Source organism: Equus przewalskii, chromosome 11 (assembly GCF_037783145.1).
Source record: "Equus przewalskii isolate Varuska chromosome 11, EquPr2, whole genome shotgun sequence".
Classification (NCBI taxonomy): domain Eukaryota; kingdom Metazoa; phylum Chordata; class Mammalia; order Perissodactyla; family Equidae; genus Equus; species Equus przewalskii.
Window position 1 is genome coordinate 17,134,708 of NC_091841.1, and position 22,934 is coordinate 17,157,641.

General features: G+C 35.3%; 1 protein-coding gene and 1 pseudogene across 1 annotated transcript; both read left to right on the top strand.

Annotated features, from left to right (window-relative positions):
- The first annotated feature begins 594 nt into the window (after nucleotides 1–594).
- On the top strand, nucleotides 595–1,495 carry LOC103563601 (olfactory receptor 4A47-like; annotated as a pseudogene).
- A 20,524-nt stretch (nucleotides 1,496–22,019) lies between these two features.
- LOC103563591 (olfactory receptor 4C11-like) lies at nucleotides 22,020–22,934 on the top strand. Its single transcript, XM_008539033.1, has one exon. It carries the CDS (start codon nucleotides 22,020–22,022, stop codon nucleotides 22,932–22,934), a length of 915 nt encoding a protein of 304 aa, XP_008537255.1.

Here is a 22,934-nt window from a genome sequence, read left to right on the forward strand (position 1 = left end):
GAAATATCCAACTAAAGATCCTAAAAATGTGATCTCAATGAGACCTGAGGTGATCCATGGTAGAGACCTAAAATAAATAATTTGACCTGCTCATTTTGAATATGTAAATAACCTTATATGGGTCTCAAGTGTTACACTTTTGTGACTATGAATGGTGCACCTTTTCATGGAATTCTCTTCCCATCGTCCCTTGTTCTTTCACTTTTCATGTAAAACTCAGCTAAAACATTGCTTCCTCTGGGAAACCTACTCTGATTTCAGTTTGATCACTATCTTCCTACACTGTGACCTTTAGTATTGTGTGAATAATGGATAGAATTGTGTGAATTTGTATAATGGTATTTACTACATTAGCCTAAAATTGACTGATCCCTCCTTATGTATCAAATCACTGAGCATAGGCAACTGTGTCTTGATCAATTTGGTAATCACAGTGTCTACAACACTTTTGACACAAATAGATACCCTTTGCACATTCTATAATGTGAATCAACAAATAAAATAGTAAATGTATAGTATGCATTTAAAAGTTTTCCAACTTGCTTTGTAGGTAAACTGCTTCTAAGACCTGAAGTCAGCACCTAAAAAGACTGGATGGAACCGAGGAGCATTGTGACATACTTTGTCCTCTTGGGCCTCACACAGGATCCAAAAGGGCAGAAAGTCCTTTTTGTTATTTTCTTGTTTGTCTGCATATTGACCACGGTAGGCAACATGCTTATAGTTGTGACTGTAACTTTCAGTAAGACCCTGGACTCTCCTATGTACTTTTTTCTTGCTAGCCTATCAATTATGGATGTTATTTATTCATCTTTCATTACCCCAAGATTGATGTCAGACTTGTTCTTTCAGAAAAATACCATATCATCCCAATATTGTATGATTCAGCTCTTTATAGAGCATTTTTCTTCTGGATCAGGGGTGTTTCTTCTGTTGGTGATGGCCTATGACCGGTATGTGGCCATCTGTAAGCCCTTGCATTATTTGGTTATCATGAGGTGATGGGTGTGTATTGTGTTGCTGGCAGTGTGTTGGATTGGAGGTTTTCTGCACTCAGTAATTCAACTTAGCACTATTTATGGGCTCCCATTCTGTGGCCCCAATATCATTGATCACTTTATGTGTGACATGTATCCTTTATTGAAACTCATCTGTGCTGACACCTACATCATTGGCCTCTTACTGGTGGCCAATGGAGGACTAATCTACACTATCGTGTTCCTACTCTTACTTATCTCCTATGGTGTCATCTTGCACTCTCGAAAGAACTTTAGTCATGAAGAGAGATGGAAAGCCCTCCAGACCTGTGGTTCCCACATCACTGTGGTTATCTTTTTCTTCATTCTTTGTATTTTCATGTATGTAAGACCTGCAAAGACGTTTCTCATTGACAACCCCCATGCTGAACCCATTAATCTATACTCTGAGAAATTCAGAAATGACAAATGCTATGAAGAAGCTCTGGAGAATAAATGTCATATCTTCTAGTAAGTAAGTGCATCATCTACCATGAAGAGAGATATTTGAAATTAGGGTCCATTTCTTTGGAATGCAGAAGTCTCCTTAAATCTGATGCTGACATTCTTTTCTTCGAAGAATATACGATAATTATAATTAAGGAAAGAACAATGTGATGGTGCTACTAATCACTGTTTCTCTCCCTGATAGAATATAAGGTCTATAAGGTCTTTATCACTTCACCTGGAAGGTGGTAATGCTTATATATCAAGGAGTCAATAATATGTAATGAATTAGTGAGGATATTTTTATATAGTTACCTTAACTTTTAATCAATTTATACATTTCTCTTTTTTACTAATTTCTGAGACTTAGTATTATTCCTATTTATATTCTTCCGTTTTAAATTAATTCTTATTATTATAGTATTTAAAATAGTTAATGCTGTAAACTCTGTCTTCCCTATGAAGTTTCAGTTCCATTATATACAAAATTTTTAGTATAATCCTTCTAGTTTTTTTAAGGAAAAATTGAAGTGTAATAATAATAAGTGGTAAAAGCAAAAACCATACAAAATGAGATAAAGTGTAGAATAAATTTTCTATTTATCTCCAATATAATTTCCAGTCCTCTTCCCTGAGGCAGTCACTTAACCTGTTTCTTAAGATTCGTTAGGTAATCATCTTTGCAAATGCAAATGTATCCAAATATGTTTGTGGGTTTTTTCTGTGTAGTGAATGTGTGATTTTACTGTGCAACATCTTGAAGACATTTCCATACCAATCCATATAGATCTAATTATTAGTTTTTCTCATACTGTATAATACTGCCGTATAAATGAATACTAAAATTAATGCATGCCTCCCTCTTCATATTGTACCTCACGTTTTGTTATGACAAATAATTTTGCAATAAGTATGTTTCTGGTTATGTGCAAGTATGAGTTCCTAGAATGAAACTGCTGTGTATGTATTTGAATCAATGGTCAGATGTATGTATAGAAAATGCTGGTACTCACAGTTATTGCCAAACTGCCATCCCAGAGGTTGTACTAACAGCTGCATTCCTGCCCACTATCTATGAGAATACTTTTATCCACGTTCCCCACAACTAGTACCTGATAAATATTTATGGCATACGATATATGATTAAACTTATTTCATTTTTTATGATTTAATCATAATAATTTTGATATAATTGAGTTTGAGCATCTTTTCACATTTAATATAGTTTGTATTTCTTTTTCTATTAATTGTCTATTAACACCCTTTGTCTATTTTATTTAATTGTTGATCTTTTGCACACTGATTTTCATGAGTTGTTTATATACTAAAAATGAGTCTTTTTATTATTGTTTATGTCATTATTATTTTTCTGGCTTGTGTTATGGTTTTGAATTTTTTATACTATGTAGAATGCTTTTGATATGTAAAATCTTTTCCTTTACATATTGTATTTAACTTTTTTTAGCTTTTTGTATCTTGCTGGGAAAGACTTTCCCTACTTCATTCTTACCAAAATATCCTTCAACTATATTTAGCATTTATTTTTTAAGCATTTTTGTGGTTTTGATTTTGTTTTAAAATGTTTGCTACATCAGAAATTTATTTTGATATAGGAGTTGCATAGGGATTGCATTTTAGTTGTTTTTCTAAAGTTTAGGTTTTTTTCACAGTTTCGTAATTATCTTTTTGCCATTGAATTGGAATTTTGACTGCTATTTTATAAAGTCCCATATGTAATTGGATCCAGTCCAGGACTCTGTACTATTTTGTTGATGTCTTTATTCAAATACCAATTGGTACAAAATATTATTGCTTTGATATATAACACATTTTGGTATATGATAGGACAAGCAATCTTTCATTACTATTCTTTTTCAGAATTATGTCTAGCCTCACATATAAATGTTTCAAAATTAAGTTTAAAATAAACTAATAAGTTTAAATTTAATAAGAAAATAATAATTTAAAATTAAGGTAAGTTTACAATTACATTAAATGATGTTAAAATAGGTTAGTGACAAAACAAAGTTCAGTTATTATTTTAAATGATTCAATTTAAGAAGATTAATTTAGGAGGAGTTTATATCTTTAAAATATTGAAAAAATATATCTTTTTCATTCATCAGGTCATCTTTTATACTCTTGGGTAGTGCTTCCATTTCCTGCCTGTGTTACTTATCCCCTATAGACAGGTGCTGTTCTTTACTCATGGCACTTAAAATGCTAGGTGACACTTTAGCTCTAAGGAAAACCATCTCTTCCAGGAAGTGCATGACTCAAGACTTTGCTGAGCATCTTTTTATGATGCTGGGATCATCCTGCCCATGGTGGACGCTGATGACCACTATGTGGCCATCTGCAAACCTCTGTACAATGAAATCATCATGATTGACAAGGAAGTGCCTTCCTCTTTCGAGTGGTATGAGCCAGACGCTATCGTCTTTTAACCATTCAGATCATCTTCACAGTCTGGCTGCCTATCTGTGGCTCCAGTGTCATAGACCATTCATGTGTGATTTAAACCTTCTGTCAAAATTCGCCTGCATGGACATCATACCTTTGGTCTCTTTGCTGCTGCCAACAGTGGATTCATCTGCTTGTTAATTTTTTTCCTCTTGATCATCTATGTGGTCAACTTGTACTTTCTAAGGACCTATAGCTTGGAAGGGAGATGCAATGCCCTCTCCACCTTTGTTTCTCACATCGCTGAGGTCATCCTAGTCTTTGTGACCTGCAAATTTATATGTTTGCACCTAATCACCACCTTCTCCATTGAAAAAGCAGTGGTTGTGTTTTATAGCATGATGACTCCCTTGTTAAACTTCTTAAACATACTCAGAAATTTAGAGATGAAAAATACTATGACACAGTTCTGAAGTAAAAAAGTGACTGAGGGGGCCTGGCCCTGTGGCAGAGCGGTTAAGTTTGTTCGCTCCGCTGCAGGCGGCCCAGTGTTTCGTTGGTTCGAATCCTGGGCATGGACATGACACTGCTCATCAAACCACGCTGAGGCAGCGTCCCACATGCCACAACTAGAAGGACCCACAACAAAGAATATACAACTATGTACCAGGGGGCTTTGGGGAGAAAAAGGAAAATAAAAAAAAAAGTGACTGAGAAATAATTATAACAATATAAAATGACTTTATCCTTTAAATGAAGAAGAGAAAAGAATATACTTTCTATGGTTCAGGGCCAAATGAAAAATATTTGTCAAAAGTATGTTGGTGTCATCTTATAGGCACTTCCAGGAAAGGTCTAAGAAGGAAATTATAAATCATTATAAAAATATCCTAATTTGGATTAGTGTATTTCTCAATTTGTTAGCGAACTTTAATGTAGTTTCAACATTAGTTAGGGTTCTTGTAAAATGCAGATTATCAGGACATAGAAATAGAGATTTAAATTTGGTAATTCTGTGGTTGGATTGACATATCTACCTTTTAAATAAATTACTCAAGTATATCTGAAGCCAGTGATCTTTGCATACACATTGAGCTATTTTGCTATAGTTTATATTCTCATCATGAGGCTATTAATGCAGTCACCTTTGTTCTTAAATTTATTTTTTAAATTGTGGTAAAACATATATAACAATATTTACAATTTTAACCATTTTTAAGTGTTCAGTTCAGTGGCATTAAGTTAATTCACTTTGCTATACAAACATCATGACCATACATCTCCAGAACTTTTTCATCTTCTCCAAATTGAAACTCCACATCCATTAAACAATAATTCCCTATTGCCCCTCTCTGAGCTCCAGGCAACCAACATTTGACTAAGTGTTTATGAATATGACAACTTTAAGTACCTTATGTAAGTTACATCATACAATCTTTGTCCTCTTGTGACTGCCTTATTTCACTGAGGAGGATGTGTCATATATTGCTCTATTTTTTAGCATGTGTCAGAATTTCCTTCCTTTTCAAGGTTAATATTGCATTATATGCATATACCTCATTTTGTCTATACATTTATCTGTCAGTAGGCACTTGGTTTGCTTCTATTTTCTGGTTACTGTGAATAATACTGCCATGAAAATGGGTGTAGAAATAGCAGGATTTTTGAGTCCTTGCTTTCCATGTTTTTGGATATGTATCCAAAGGTAGAAATGTTGAATCGTTTGATAATTCGCTTAATTTTCTGAGGAAATATCATGACATTTTCCATAGTAGCTAAACAATTTTACATTCCCACCAGCAATGCACAATTGTACCAGTTTCTCCATATTCTCTCTTACATATGCTTTCTGTTTGCTTTTTTTTCTTTAAATAATATCGATCCTAATGAGTGTGAAGCTGTGTTTTATTTTGTTTTTTATTTGCATTTCCCTAATGATTAGTGATGTTGAGCATCCTTTCATGTGCTTACTGGTCACTTATCTATCTTCTTTGGAGAAACCTCAGTTCAAATCCTTTGTTCACTTTTAATGGAGTTGTTTGTTTTCTTTTTGTTGTTGAGATGTAGAGGTTATTTATATAGTCTGCACATTAATATCATATCAGATATACTATTTGAAAATATTTTCTCCTATTCCATGGGTTACCGTTTTACACTGTTAGAGTGTCATTTGATTCATAGAAGTTCTTAATTTTGATAAAGTACAATTAATCTATATTTTCTCTGCTTGCCTGTGCTTTTGGTGTCATATGCAAGAAATTATTGCCAAATCCAACGTTCTGAAGCTTTTCTTCTCTGTTTCCTTCTAAGAGTTTTATAGTTTTAGCTAGTATTTTATGTCTGTACGGTATAAGTTCAGAATTCACTTTCATTCCTTGAATTTTAGATATCTAGTTTTCACAACATCGTTTGTTCTACAGGTTGTCCTTTCCCCACTCATGTTGAAAATCATTTTGAAAACATATGCCAAGTTCTCTTTCTAGCCTCTCTATTTTATTCCATTAGTCTCTGTGTATATCTTTATGCCAGTACCACGCTGTTTTGGTATCCATAGGCTTGTAGTAAATTTTAGAATCAGGAAATGGGAAATCTCCAACTAGGTTTTTCTTTTTCAAGATTGTTTTGATTATTTAACATCCTTTGAGATTCCATGTGAAAGTTTGGATGGATTTTTTAATGTTTGCAAAAGACACTTGGGATTTAAAAGGGATTGCATTGAATCTGTAGGTCACTTTAGGTAGTTTGACATCTTAACAATATTAAATCTTCCAGTATATGAGTTTCTTTCCATTTATTTGTGTCTTCTATAATATATTTCAGTAACATTTTGCAGTTTTTGGTGTAGAAGCCTTTCACATCCTTGGTTAAGTTTATTGTTAAGTATGATATTCTTTTTGATGGTGTTGTAAATGGTATTGTATTCTTAGTTTTCTCTTTCAGTCGTTCCTATTTAGTATAGAAATTCAACACACTTTTCGATAAATAGCTCTCAAGAAATTGAGTATAGAAGGAATGTTCCTCAACATAATGAAGACCATATATGACAATTCCACAGCTAACATCATTTTCAACACTGAAATGTTGAAAACTTTCCCACTAAAATCAGGAACAAGACAAGTCTGCCCACTCTAACCAATCCTTTTTAACATGGTACTGCAATGAAAATTCCTGTGAAATTTTTAGTTTTCTACATATAGATCATGTCATCTGTGAGGCAAGAAAGTTTTACTTAATTAATTTTTACTTAATTTTACTACATGTAGCAGTGCTTCAAATGGTTGTAACTTTCTATGTCTTGGATCTCAGCTTAAACATCACCTTTTTAGAAAGGCCTTCTCAGATAACTTTATCCATATTAGAATCCCTCCTCTTATTTTCTGTCATAGTACCCTGTTTGCTGTCTTAGAAGAACTAAATAAGAATTACTTTATTAAACTGTCCCATTATTTATTGTCTGACTCTCTTATAAGAATGTAAGGCCCATAAGGAAAGATCTTTTACATAATTTTTTTCTGTTTTATTAATTGCTGTGTCCTCACTCATAGCACTGCTGTGTTGTGGAAATTAATAAAAGAATAATTAAAATAAGTTCATAAGCCTCTAGAGGAAACTCTCACACTCTATCATACATCCTAAAATACACCAAACAGGAAAAGACCTGTGCTTCCATCTTCAACAGGAAGTAAAACTACTTTACTACTGAGGGAAGATTTCTCTCCGCATTTGGCAACAACCCAGCCAATAAGAAATGCTGCAGCTCGGACAATGAGAAGCCATTGCCTCCCCATTACTTTCCCCCAGGGACTTTCTTTTAGAACAGCCTCTCCTAACTCCCCCTTTTCTTCTATAAAAGCTAACTCCCCTCCCTTGTTTTCTGGCTTTCCTATGGTTCACCATAGCATGCACATCCTGAATTGAAATTCCTTTGGCTATTTCCAAATAAACTCATTTTGAGGGTGAAATAATAGGTGAATTTGCTTTTTAGGTTGACATTTGCTTCAAATAGATGCTCTTATTTTTTAAAAATAATTAATAATTTGATAATCAGTTGTTGAATCTGTTTATTTACTCAATAAAGTACCATCATCTCCATGTAACATTCTTTAGAATAAATGTGTTTGTAATAAGATGGCTTGTTAACAGGAATGCTTCTGAAATTGATGAAATTCCACCTGAGTGATAAATTTAAATGGAGAATTTCAGATTAGTTTGGTATATGTCAGGGTTCTTATCTGAAGAGACAGAATCATATCTGGAAAGATTAATTAGAAGGGACTTATTATATGAAATTATGGCATAAAGAATCTTTGGAAGGACTAGAGTCACAGACTCCATTCTGAATGATAAGGCACAATTTGCAGAAGCACATCTTACAGGACTGGCTTGCTAAAGGACATGCTGCCTTTGCTGACACTATGACCATGTTGGCAGTGGCTAACTGCAAAGGTGCAACCACTGCCCTGACCTAGGAACGACTCTGACTCTGTTGACTCCCTATGAGAACCCAGCCTCAGATAACTAATTTCCAATTTAAAGACTTGCACATATGATCCTGGTTGGCAGAATCCAAGTCACATGTCTGCACCCAATTGTCGTGGAGATCTGGAAAATGTAGTCATTTGGATTTTATGTCAGGAAAGTGGAGACTACATCCTCTGGGTCATCAACAACATGGCTGTGTTCCAAAGATTTTGGGCAGCCATACACCTTTGGTTTTCAGTATAGTCGGAGATGGAGTCTTGTGTAAAGTGTTTTATTTTATCAGATAGATAGCTGTCCCTGTTTCTCTTTGCCTTACACATAAGCAAGAAGAGAGACAAAAAGGACTACAAGTAAGTTAGTGCACAGAAAAATTATTGATACTATAGAGAGCTATGGATATTTTCATTTAATTCTTACTGAACACCTACTCTGTAAACATTGTGCTTGGTGCTCAAGCAGACACACAAATAACTGATATTTTTTAACCTTCCCAGTATAGTATAGCATGTGATTGGGGAGCAGTTTTACAAAAGGTTTTCTATCTTAATTTTTAAATGTTTTAAATGGAAGATTTCCTGAATTACAAAAAAGATTACTGAGGTTAGGGACCAGTTTTAAAGCAGCCTTGTACTCTTATAATCTCTAAATGTACTGGAACATGATAAATCATAGTGCTTATCTGTTAAGTGAATAAACAAGTTATCTCAAGATTTTAGGAAGTCACTACTAATAATCATATTTACAGGTAGTTTTGCCTTAAATCTGAAATAGACATACAGAAGAACCTATGGAACAAACCAACAATGTGACTGAATTTGTCCTCTTGGAGCTCACTCAGAGCCTCCAGGGTCAGTAAACATTATTTGTAGTATTCTTCCTCGTCTACATTGGGACAATGTTGGGCAACAAGCACATTGTCATGACTGTGGTGCTCAGCCCAACTCTGGATACCCCTATATACTTCTTTCATGGCTACTTAGTGCTTATGGATACTATTTACTCTACTACAGTCACCTCAAATATGATGACAGACTTACTTCATGAGAAGAAAACCATTTCCTTCTAAGCTTGCATGAACCAGCTTTTTATATGGCACTTATCTGGTGGTGCTGACATGTTTCTTCTGGTGGTAGTGGCCTTTGACCTCTACATGGCCATCTGTAAACGCTTGCATTGTTTGACAGTCATGAATCAACAGATGAGTGTTCTGCTGCTTCTGTTGGCTTGGGTTGGAGGTTTTTTGCATGCTACAGTTATACTTCACTTGGGTTATAATCTGCCTTTCTGTGGCCCCAATGTCATTGATCACTTCTTCTGTGACATGTACCCCTTATTAAAACTTGCCTGCACTGACACGTACATTATTGATGTCACTGTGATTGCCAATGATGAGGCAATCTGTGTGTTCATCCTTATGCTCTTCCTCATATCTTATGGGGTCATTCTCCACTCCCTGAAGAATCTTAGGGAGGGAGGCACAAAGCCTTATCCACTTGTGACTCCCACATCATTGTCTTTTATACCATTACCACCCCTATGTTGAACCCCTTGATCTATACTGTGAGAAATGGAGAGATGAAAAATGTCATGAGAAATCTCTGGACCAGAAGAAAACAATGAGGCAGCAGAGAAATGTATCATCTGTTTTCAGTGAAGAATTGTTCCTTCCAGGAAAGCCATGGCTGATTCTTTAACTGTAGTAAATTTCTCCCCATGTTTAATAACTTGTGTGTGATGAAAAACATTTATTATGTGAATACATCCCATGACCAAAATATATTTTTAAGATTTTCAAGATATATATTTTGTTTAAAATATATTTTTAAGATTTTCATAATTTCTTAGGAAAATATATGTTCAGTTTTTGCATATAAAATGTCTCTGTTGAGACTGTAGATTTATGTCTATGTTATGAGTTATACTATAATTAACTGTAAATTTATTTTAGTTAATGGATGGTTTTCTCATGGTTCTTTCTTAAATAATGCAACCATTTTCAAAATTAATTGTGCTCATTACAAATTTTATAAAAAGTAAAATAAAAAATAATACAAAAACCTTGTTTCACTTCTTTCCACACAGACAACACTTGTTAATATTTGAAGTATATATCTTGTCTGTATCTGCAAGATACTTTAAATGTTTAGGTTTTTTCATATTGCTTCACACATTAAGATTGAAGAGAATTGATGCTTCAGCATTCTAATATTAATCATAAGGAGGCTAAGTATAAAAAAGGATTCAAACGAGCAAGGCAGACATGCAGAAAAATAACTAAATCTTGTGTATTGTTCTGAAATCATAGTAGTAGAAATCATAGCGTCTCCTCAAGTGGAACAACTTTATCTGGTGTTACATAGTCATAAAGATTATCCATTAATCTTCCCAGATCATTTAGAATATCTGCAAATACTCTGCTACTTTTCAATATCCCCATCTTCTTTTTGTGCTCATATTGTTTCATAGCCTTCTATGGTGACCCAAGCCCCACTTTTCACATGTAAAATTAGCATAATCTATAATCCATGAGCTTCAAAATATGCAATTCAGAACTCCACACCAGATATTTTTGGTGATATTGCTAAGAAAGATGCTGACAATATATGCTATTCTTCCCTCTCTTATTAATGGAATATAGTTAACTAGATAACAAAGAGGCCAGAATATATGGTTTCATTTGACAAAGAACTCAATCATAAAATCATCGCTCTCTGAATCAGGCTGGAAACAAAATATTAACCACCTCTATGATGGTAGAAGCATGTGGTCAAATAAACTCATGATTAGGCCTCACTTATTTAGCCTGGATTGCTAAAGAGCTAATGCTATGGTGAAATAAGTCCTTTTCATTGGTAAGTCACACAGTCTGAGGAAACTTATATCCTGATTTTTATTTATTTTATTGAGATCATAATAGTTTATAACATTGTGACATTTCAGTTGTACATTATTATTTGTCACTCACCATATATATGTGCTCCTTTACCACTTACGCCCAACTCAGAAAACCCTCCCCCTCTGGTAACCACTAATCTGTTCTCTTTGTCCATGTATTTGCTTATCTTCCATGTATGTATGAAATCATACGACATTTGCCTTGGTCTGGCTTATTTCACTTAACATAATACCTTCAAGGTCCCTCCATGTTGTTGCAAATGGGAAGATTGTGTCTGGTTTTATGGCTGAATAGTATTGAATTGTATATAAATACCACATCTTCTTCATCCATTCATAAGTGGATGGGCACTTGGGTTGCTTTCACATCATAGCTATGGTGAACAAGGCTGCAATGAACATAGGGGTGCATAAGTCTCTTTGAATTTTTTTTAAAATTGCAGTAGCATTGGATTATAACATTATACAGCTTTCAGATGAAGATCATAATATAGTTCGAATTCTGTGTAGATTACATCATGTTTACCACCCACAAACTAATTATAGTCCATCCCCTCACAAGTGAGCCTAATCAAACCTGTTGCCCTCCCACCTCCCCACTTCCCCTATGGTAACCACCAATCCAATCTCCATTGCTATGTGTTTGTTTGTCATTGTTTTTATCTTCTACTTATGAGTGAGATAATACAGTATTTGACTTTCTCCCTCTGACTTATTTCACTCAGCATAATACCCTCAAGGACCATCCATGTTGTCACAAATGGCTGGATTTCATCATTTCTTATGGCTGAGTAGTAGTACATCATGTATAAATACCACATCTTCTTTATCCATTCCTCCTTTGATGGGCACCTAGGTTGCTTCCAAGTCTTGGCTATTGTGTATAATGTTGCAATGAATATACGGGTGCAGGTATGTTTATGCCTTTGCGTTTTCAAGTTCTTTGGATAAATACCCAGCAGTGGGATAGCTGGATCATATGGTAGATCTATTCTTAATTTTCTGAGGATACTCCATACTGCTTTCCATAGTGGCTGCACCAGTTGCACTCCCACCAGCAGTGTACAAGGGTGTCCATCTCTCCACATCCTCTCCAACATTTGTTGTTTCCTGTCTTATTAATTATAGCCATTCTGACTGGGGTGAGGTGATACCTCATTGTAGTTTTGATTTGAATTTCCCTGATAGCTAATGATGTTGAGCATCTTTTCATATGCCTGTTGTCCATCCATATATCTTCTTTGGATAAATCTCTGTTCAGATCTTTTGCCCATTTTTTAATAGGGTTTTGGTTTTCTTGTTGTTGAGCTGTACTTGAAAAACACATGGACACATGGGGATCTGAGGGTCACAATTATTTATTCAGGGATTATTAAGGACATTTAACACATTATTTAAATGTGTTGCACATAACTGCACTGAGGACAACAAACTATTTTATGTAAATAAATAAAAATATGAGTAACAACACTTGTCGGCCTTGGTCATACTAAAGCAGGAGTTAGGAGTCAATATGTTGTCATTCTGCTCTGTGTCAATGGCTCTGAGGGCTTCTTCTCACCATTGTGATTTTCTCATTTGCTTCTAAACACATAAATGTTTTTATGTTATTGCCTTATCTTATTCTCACAAGAACCCTATCAATAGACATTCTTCTTATACTCATTACAAAAGTCGAACTTGAGTCTCAGAATTTAAGTAACTTGTTTCATGACATAATACAACTAAATAGAAGAGTCTGGATATGAACCTGGGTCTGTATGAATCTGGAGCTGATGTTCTCACCCACTTCATTTTGCTCTCTCTCTTGCTTTGACAACAAGATAAGCTGACCACAGCTGGATCGTATATTGATAATCTTTACTTTTTAATAAACACTTGTTGACTAAGTCAGTGACTTATAGAGTTAGTTTTATGCTCTAGTTTTCTTGATGACAGCTTGTAGCTGGATATTGAGTTCATAGTGCATAGAACCCTGGGAAAATAGTGGAAATGGTTATTTTAGAGTAAACAAAAAGGCAGATAGGGGCTGGCCCCGTGGATGAGTTGTTAAGTTTGCACGCTCTGCTGCAGGCGGCCCAGTGTTCCGTTGGTTCGAATCCTGGGTGCGGACATGGCACTGCTCATCAAACCACGCTGAGGCAGCATCCCACATGCCACAACAAGAAGGACCCACAACGAAGAATATACAACTATGTACTGGGAGGCTTTGGGGAGAAAAAGGAGAAAAAATAAAATCTTTAAACAAAAAGAAAGGCAGATATTAACATACAGAGTGATAAATTTTTTGGTTTATTAATATTGTTTTTCTTAATTAAGTGGCATTCATAAAAATCAGCTTAGTTTTAATAGTCAGAGTAAGGCCCATTATTCTTTTATTCAGCTATTTAACAAACATAGATATATGTTTATGTACACATACGTATGCTATTTGATTGATAAATTTCTGTTGTATATACAGTTGAGGACACAATCATTCTTTGAAGCTATCTACCTATGTAAAATGAAGTCAAAAGTTGGAATAATTATCTAGATGACTTACAGAAAGCTTTCTGTGAGTAAGGTGGCTGGCTTTTTAAGTGAGGGAATAGTAACTACAATTGGTAAGGGCATTTTATCATAAGAAACATTTTCACATTTTCCACTTTGAGCCTCATCTTAATTGTGTGAGATGAGCAGGCAGGCTATCTATGAACGTACCTACTTTACTATAAAGTCATAAACTTGCAACATATATACTTTGTAGAATTGTACTTGATCAGGTTGGACCACATTGTATAAATGATTAGCAAGTAATTAATAAAACCTCAAAACTCTGGCTATATTTGACATGATGTTTCTATTCCTTACCTATGTGGTTGTTGACAATTTGTAAGTAATTGAGATGTTACCTTCTGATTCTGCATAGGGTGTGCTATGGGTTGAATTGTACCCCTCCAAAGATCTTGAATTTCTAATCACCAGTAGCTGTGAATGTGAATTTATTTGGAAATAGGGTCTTTGCAGATGATCAGGTTAAGGTGAGATCATTAGGATGAGCCCTATTCCAATATGACAGGTTTTCTTATCAAAAACAGAAAATTCAGATGCAGAGACAGACATGCACACAGAGAGAATACCATGTGAAGCTGAAGACGGATTGGGGTGATGCATCTATAAGCCATGGAACACAAAGATTGCCAGGAAACCACCAGAAGCTAAGGCAGAGGCATGGAACAGATTCTCCTTCATATCCTCAGAAGGAACCATATAATAAAACCAAATAATAAAGAACAGAAGGCAAAGAAATAGAATATAAATATGAAGAGAATACAGCTAGAACCTAATTCTGGTCTTTGAATAGAAGACTAAAACTGATAAACTCCTACCACGTGGTGGTAGTTATATGGGTGTATACATTCGTCAAAAGTCATCTATTTTACGTTTAAAAAGGGTGCATCTTATTGTATGTAAATTATATCTAAGTTGATTTAAAAATAAAAATATGTAAAAACATTTTTCTTTCCATTCCCTCTTTCTCTTCTTCCTTCCTTTACCTACTGGCTTCAAAATGTTTTAGAAATGATAGAAATTTTAATTAGTTTTCATTGTAATCATTTATATCATAATGCATTTTATTAGTTATTAGGATTTATAATAATTCTATTTAACAGTAACATTTTCTAAAAGAGAAAACTAGGAGAAGAAACTTGCCTAAAGTCACAGAAACATAAATAATGAGGCTAGAATTCAATTATATCACATCTATTTAACTTTTACCTGGTCTCTGAGTTTTCTCTGCCATTAGAAAAGATTTTGTTTAAATTAAGAGATTTGGTGACATTTCGTTGTCTCCCTTTGTGACAGTGAAAATGTGCTTTTTCCTTAAAGCATGGTGTATGGGTGGAAAACTTGGTAACTGAAATGGAAGGGGTCCCTTAGGACTGCCAAGGAGAGGAGGAGGGCTCTGAAGAGAGAATCTGCCTGTTGACAACCTTTTCTGGGATTAATTGGCCCCATGGTTTGATGTGATCTTGAATTAACTGAGCTAAGTAGCTCACTGTGCAAATCCTTCAGAGTTGGATGGGAAGAGTGAAGTCCTCATCCATCCAGAGGCTGGACTTCATGAACTTTTATGAAATCTCTACAAATATCTGATAGAGAAAGGAGAAATGTTTAACTCCGGTGTTCTGCCAAGGAATGTTTTGGGGTAATAGAGCTGGCTTTAAAGATGTTGCCATTACAGAATAGTTGGGCTATTTCTCTTTTATTCCAGAATGTTCTAAGAGTAGAAATAAAGAACTTTCTGCCAGTATTACAGACTCTTTTGAGATTCTAATTCAGGCTTTTTAAGAAGAGTTGGCTATCCGTGGAATATCTTCCCGCCCCATAGATCCTGCAATAGGAAGCACTTAGGACTGGGTTCTAGGCAGTTGTTATCATCCGCTTCTGTCTCCTGAGAAACCTTAAGTTCCAGGAACATACTTCCCACAGTGATGAGATGGTTCTGATGTTTCAGGGTTCCCCAGCTTTTACTGGCCTCTGCTTAATGCAGCACTGTCTCAGGCCCAATTCTTATTGAAAAGGGAGGTCCATTGAAACGAGCAGAGGTATAACATCCTATACCTGCAGATTCTTATTTGCAAAGCTTAAGGTCAGGAGAAGGAGAAGGATGCATACTGATAATATCATGAATCTATGATACTGATTGTCCTGATACTAATGATGCTAATGTTGGCTGCCCAGGACCCACTCTCACCCCTACTAATAGCCAGAAGTTACATTCTCTTTTGGGGGTTGGAATAAGGGATAATATGGGGAGTGGAGGAGAGAGAAGCAAAACTCCCCAGTGAAATCTTCAGACAAATTATTCTTTATCCCTAACGTCGCTCTTTGCTTACCCTCACACTGTTGATTTTTCTTGTCTCATCCCTTGATTCTTTTCCTTCCCTGGCTTTTCCCACAATAACATTTTTCCCTTGGGCTCTGATACATGCCACCATTCTCTGACATCTCTGTCCCCTCCTCCTCACTATTATTTTTCAATTGCACGTATAAAATGCTGATCTCTTTGTTTGACTCATCCTGAAGTGTGCACCCATTTGATAGTCAAGACGTGTACTGAACATATCAGTGGTTTTCTTCTTTGCCTGTTTATGGCTTCTTGGCTTTATGCTGTCTCTGCTCAGATGGTTGGAAACTGACAGTTTGCATGGCAGTGTGGGATAGAGTGGAGAGAGAGAGATCACCATGGGCCATGAAGGCTTGGGTTCTGGTTCTGTTTCTTCTCTGACTACTTTCTGCTAAACTCTGCCTCCCAGTTTAATCGGAAGTGCGCAAAATAGAACAGCATGAACTTGCCTTATGAGATATTGTATAATCAAGTGAACAAAAGATATTAAGCAAAAATGAGATAAGGCTATAATTTGGGATTGCATTATTCAGTAAACACATATACACGCTTTGATACTGGAAGGCTTTTAGCAAGAAAGTTATTTGGGAAAACATGGAAGGCTTTGCTGGATACTCTGTGCACAGGTAGAAATGGATATCAGAGAAAGGTCATTTACCACTAAAAAATATGGACATTCAGGGAATGAGATAGTCTATGGGCATTTCTAAGGGGCAGCAGTGTCAGGCATGGTTGGAGTATCTGTAAGCAGAAGCACTGGGATGAAAATGTGGAAAGCAGATGATGGCACAGAGTGCTTCAGAAGCCCCAGTGAGTATACCAGCCATTGCATTCGAAAACCATCATAACCGTTTTGTTATAGTTATGACTCATCATATATTTAAAATGCCCACTTTTCCTTTTCAAGGTAGATAAAGGAGTTAAAAAGAGGGAGAGGACAGAAAGAGTTAGGAGAGGAGGAAATGTCTGAAATTGTGTCCTTTCTTTCTGTTTAGAAACATAGAATAGGCCCATGAGAATTCACTTAAATAATTCCTGGACTGGCCATCTGGAATAATGATGTTTATGAAATATCAGCCTGATTTTCTGGTATGTATGAGCTAATAATTCTCACAATGAACACTCACATAGGTATCTCATTCAAAGTGTTATTTTTCTTCCACTATATTGTGGGAGACATTTTATTTAGAGTTTAATGAGTATTAAATACTGTGTGAAAGGAATTATTATGTTCTATGTTTTGGGTATATAAAAATGATCCTGTTTTTAGAGCAGTGAAAATACTTTTCATGATACATGATAGATACATGTCATTCCACATTTATCCAAACTGTAGAATGTATACCAGCAAGAGTGAACCCTAAGGTAAACTATGGACTTTGGGTGATTATGATGTGTCAGTGTAGGTTCATCCATTATAACAAATGCACCCCTCTGGTGGGGGATGCTGATAATGGGGAGGCTTATGAATGGGTGAGGAAGGGACAATATGGGAAATCTCTGTACTTTTCTCTTAATTTTTCTGTGAAACTAAAACTGCTCTAAAAAGCAAAGTCTTAAAAACAGCAGCAAAAAATGATCCTGTTAAAGCTGAGGAGAGATATTTAATTTTACTACTCCCCACAGAGGCTGAGTGTGAACACTTATGGTCTTCTCTAAGAAAGGAAGTGATAAGTCTGAAGCCTGTGATGAATCATATTTAGGATGCCTGTACGCCCCATCTTTATTTTGTTGGGGCCATAGTGAATCCAGGTGTATGGTTTTCACTGAGTTTCTAAGTGTAGGGGATAGAAAGATAGACGTCTGTACTGGAACTCTGATATCTTGAAGGAGGTAGGCACTTCATTACAGATGATCTCAAAGTCTAATTATTCTAAATTTAATTTAAAAAATGACTAGGGGGGAGGGCAAAAGGGGTGATTAGGCTCACATGGGAGGGGATGCACTATAATTAGTGTTCAGGTGGTGTACATGATGTAATGTACACAGAATTTGAAATATGATGTACATCCGAAAAAAATAAAAATTAAAAAAAAGAGTAAATTTCATTAAAGAGCTTTGAATGATTTTTTTTAAGTACTGGATAAATCTTTTTGGTGTGGAAGATTGGCCCTGAGCTAACCTCTGATGCCAATATTCCCCTTTGTTTTTTCCTATCCCAAACCCCAGGAAATGCTTGTATGTCCTAGTTGTAAGTCTTTCTAGTTCTTCCATGTGAGCCACCACAAAATGGCTTGATGAGCAGTCTGTAGATCTGTGCCCAGGATCAGACCTGGCAAACCCTGGGCTGTCAGAGTGAAATGTGTAAACCTAACCACTACACCACCAGGCTGGCCCCACTGAATAAATCTTGATAAAAGCTATTTTCTTGTTTTTTGTGCTTCCAAATTTTGTATTTCACCAATAAAAATATATTCAAACTTCATAACCTAGCTTTCATGGCCTTCAGCCAGGAAGACAACATTCTTTCCCAAGCTTTTCTGCTACAAGTTTTGAGTCTGGCTAAACTGGAGTTTTCATGTTGACCTTCTTTCTATTTGCCTGATAAAGTCTGCCCTATCAACCATTAAAACTTTGATTTCATTTCCCTCATCCCAAATATCCTCACTCTGATTTTATTATATCTGTGTCCCATAACTTTTCACAGTCAAGGACTTATTTTAGTTTTACTTTCCTCTCATCTTGGGCCCCATGTATTGAAGCTGATATGGACTTTTTATTTATTTTTCAATATTTATTAAAGATATTTGGAATTGTCATTCCTAGCTTCTGATCACCGTAAGAAAACTAGTATGATCCACAGTGCTGATAAGATTTCAGCCACTCAGTAAAGGAACTTAATGATTGAAAATAACTGTGCCAAAGATAAATGAACAATTTGAATTAATAGTTTTGGAAAAATGGAATGTACTTCTTGAAAAACCAGTACTAACAATCATAATGAAAGTAGCCACTCCAAATGCAGGTGCTCTATACTTGCATCGTCTATATGCTTTGTCCATGTGGAATTATATAACCATAGCACTCTAAAAGTATATTATTTTATTATTTATGTTTACAAGTGAAGAAAATGAAGTACAGAGACATCAAGGATCTTGTTAAATATCACACCATGATAGGCAGTTTCGTGGTATGTGAATCAAGGCAGCGTGGCTTCAGATTTTAAGCACTGATTTCTGTGCTAACACACTTCCTATCTCTGCTTTTGAGATTTTGCATTGAAGAAAACCTGGTTTGGAACCTAACTATTTTCAGTTAACATTATAGTTCATCCTTTAATAATTATGAACTTTTCACTACTAATTTATCTACCTTTAGGAATTTGTACTCTTCTCTCTGCAGAGGGCTTATACTCTTCTAATAGCAATTACATAATGACATATATAATTAATGATCTTATCTCCATTTATCTTAAAACTCATATTAAATTGTTAAGAACAGGGGCGTATTTTCCCCATTCCTCACGATATCTCCAGATAATTTTGATTCAATATTTGAAATGGTAGATAATTGTGGAATTACGGAAGACAAGTGAATAAATATTATAATTTTAAAATATTTTGAAACAATAGATTAAATTACACTGGGGAAATTGACAGCTTGGCTTTATGAAAAGGAAAAAAATTCTCAAAAAAAGAGAAAAAGCAAAATCATAATAGTGGAGATAGAATAGGTTGATTCGCATAGTTTTTAACTTATTGAGCCAGATCTTTTCTCATTTTATCTGCATAGTAACCATGATTATGTCTAAAGTGTCTTTATCAAGATCATGCAAAGAGTAACATGGATTTGAACTCATGCCATCTGACTCCAGCAACCGTATTCTTAACCAAGAAATGTAATTATTTTGCTAGACTAATAGCCATTCTAGATAAAATATTGATTGCAAAATATGAGCTGACAAAAGATAAAGGATTCTTGGAAGGATAATATTTACATTAAAAATGCAGTAAAATATAAAATTTGGTTAGTGATAAAAATTTGCATGCCTGGGGGCTGGCTCCGTGGCTGAGTGGTTAAGTTCGCGCGCTCCGCTGCAGGCAGCCCAGTGTTTCGTTGGTTTGAATCCTGGGCGCGGACATGGCACTGCTCATCAGACCACGCTGAGGCAGCGTCCTACATGCCACAACTAGAAGAACCCACAACGAAGAATACACAACTATGTACCGGGGGACTTTGGGGAGAAAAAGGAAAAAATAAAAATCTCTAAAAAAAAAAAAAATTTGCATGCCTGTTATAAAAATAGATTTTTTTTCCTACTGACCAAGTGAGATAATAAGATAGGTAACATCACAAGATAACCTTTATTTTTTGTCTGCATATTCATCAGCTTTTCTGCAAAATCATCAACCTTGAAATATTGGCCATATTTGTATATAAAAAAAGGATACAGTGATAGACACATAGGCAAGTATATTTATACAATGTTTCTGGAAGGACATAGAAGAAACTGAAGGTACTTATTTCCAGGGAGTAGAAGAATAGATTTAAATATTTAGAGATAGATTTAACTTTTCTTCTCACGTTCTTCTGTTTACTTTGAGTATTTTGTGATGACCATGAATTACTCTATAATAAAAATACAGTTAATAAGAAGGTACGAAACTCTTTAATACTTAATAACAATGATAATCTCTAGTATTTGGGGGAGCAATATTGTACTTTGGAAATTATTATAAAATTGTTTGTAGAATTATTATTTATGAGAGTGAGAATTGGAAGCAATATAAGTCTCTCAAAGGACATGATTAAATAAATGCTTCTTATAAAAATGTACGCATTATCACAGTATTAAATTGATAAACTTTGGAAAGCATGACAACATGGGAAGAACTTTCATAAAAATTCTAGTTAAAATCAGAACACAAAATATTATATGATGATTTCTATCACATAAGCTATATATGCCAAGAATAAGGACTTGAAATAGAAAAATCATAAAATTTTATATTGGGATTATGGGATTTTTTAAAATAATGTTTTTATAAGAAGTATCCTGGGGAAGTCAGGGTAAAGACAAATATATGAGAGTAAAAAACACTACTTACATTATAGGCATATTAGAAAATTTATATCAGATCAAATTCATAGGCAGAGAGGCTCAGTATTCTAATGGGCTAAGTTCAAGAGTATAGTAAAGAGATAAAGAGTAGTTTCCCAAATTATGAGAACCTTGAAGTGTTATCCAGACGCCTGTTATTCCATGACCATCAGTGAAGCTGATGTCTTGAACACAAAAGGCATAGGTAAAGGGTTGTCAAAGGAAAGCGTATTTCATCCACAACCCTGAAGGGGTCAGGGATAATGGGACTAAAAATGAGTGAACCAAAGTGAGGATATTTTCTTCAGGAGGGATTCTCTAACAATATTAGTGCTTACTTATATTGTAACAGTGTTATTCAGATTTCAAAGCACACAGATAAGATGAATAATATGTGAAATATATGTGTGTGTACATGTATGAGTATAAAGTCTTTTTTTCAGTTCTTAGGAAAACTCAGAATAAGGTAGGGCAAGTATCTGTATTCTACTTTTTATATGAAGGCTAAATTTCAAAGCAATTAAATCACTTGCTCAAAAAAGTACAAGTTGTGCAGTTCTTAATCTTGGTAGGAATCAGAAATTTTAAGAACATTTATTTTTCATTTGTACAAAAGCTTTGGTCCAATGCAATGAGTGTCTGAATTAACAGAGAGATTTGAGAGAGGCTTGACTTCTGTACATTTACAAAGATTCATAGGGGATTAAAGGAAGTTGGAGGTTACAGGATGGTGTAGAAAAAAGAAATTCAGACTTCAGCCCACTGATCTCCCTAAGATGTCATTTCATTTTTTCTCTCTGCAGATTAAACTTTTGCCAACTGCATCTTACCTACAACCACTAGCATGATGATGAATAACAGTGTGACTGAATTCATTTTAGCTGGGTTGACACAGGATTCAGGAAAGCAGAAAGCAATATTTGGAGTCTTCTTGATTCTTTACCTCGTGACACTGTTGGGGAACTTTCTCATAGTAGTGACTATTAAAACATGCAGAACCCTTGGGAGCCCCATGTACCTCTTCCTTTTCTATCTGTCCTTTGCTGATGCTTGCTTCTCTACAACCACAGCTCCCAGATTGATTATGGATGCCCTTTCTCAGAAGAAGACCATTTCCTTCAAAGAGTGCATGACTCAGGTCTTTGCAGTCCACTTCTTTGGCTGTACAGAGGTTTTTGTGCTCATCCTCATGGCCTTTGATCGTTATGTAGCCATTTGTAAGCCCTTGAGATACACAGCCATCATGAGCCGGCAAATCTGTGTCGTGTTGGTGATTCTGGCCTGGGTGGGAGCTTGTATCCACTCTTCAGCACAGATTTTCCTGATTTTGAGATTGCCCTTCTGTGGTCCTAATGTGATTGACCACTATTTCTGTGACTTGCAGCCCTTATTGAAACTTGCCTGCATGGACACTTACGTGATAAATGTGTTAGTTGTTTCTAATAGTGGGGCCTTATGCATGATGAGTTTTGTAATTCTTCTTATGTCCTATGTTGTCATCTTGTACTCTCTGAGAAACCATAGTGCAGAAGGAAGGCAGAAAGCCCTTTCCACATGCACTTCTCACCTTATTGTGGTTGTCATATTTTTTGGTCCGTGTATATTTATATACACACGCCCACCAACCACATTTTCAATAGACAAGATGGTGGCTTTGTTTTATACAATTGGGACACCCTTGCTAAACCCACTGATCTATACACTTAGGAATGCAGAAGTGAAAAATGCCATGAAAAAGTTATGGTGTAGCAAAGTATGA

Coding starts and splice junctions, on each gene's coding strand:
- LOC103563591 (XM_008539033.1), top strand. CDS start 22,020: ATGATGATGAATAACAGTGTGACTGAATTCATTTTAGCTGGGTTGACA.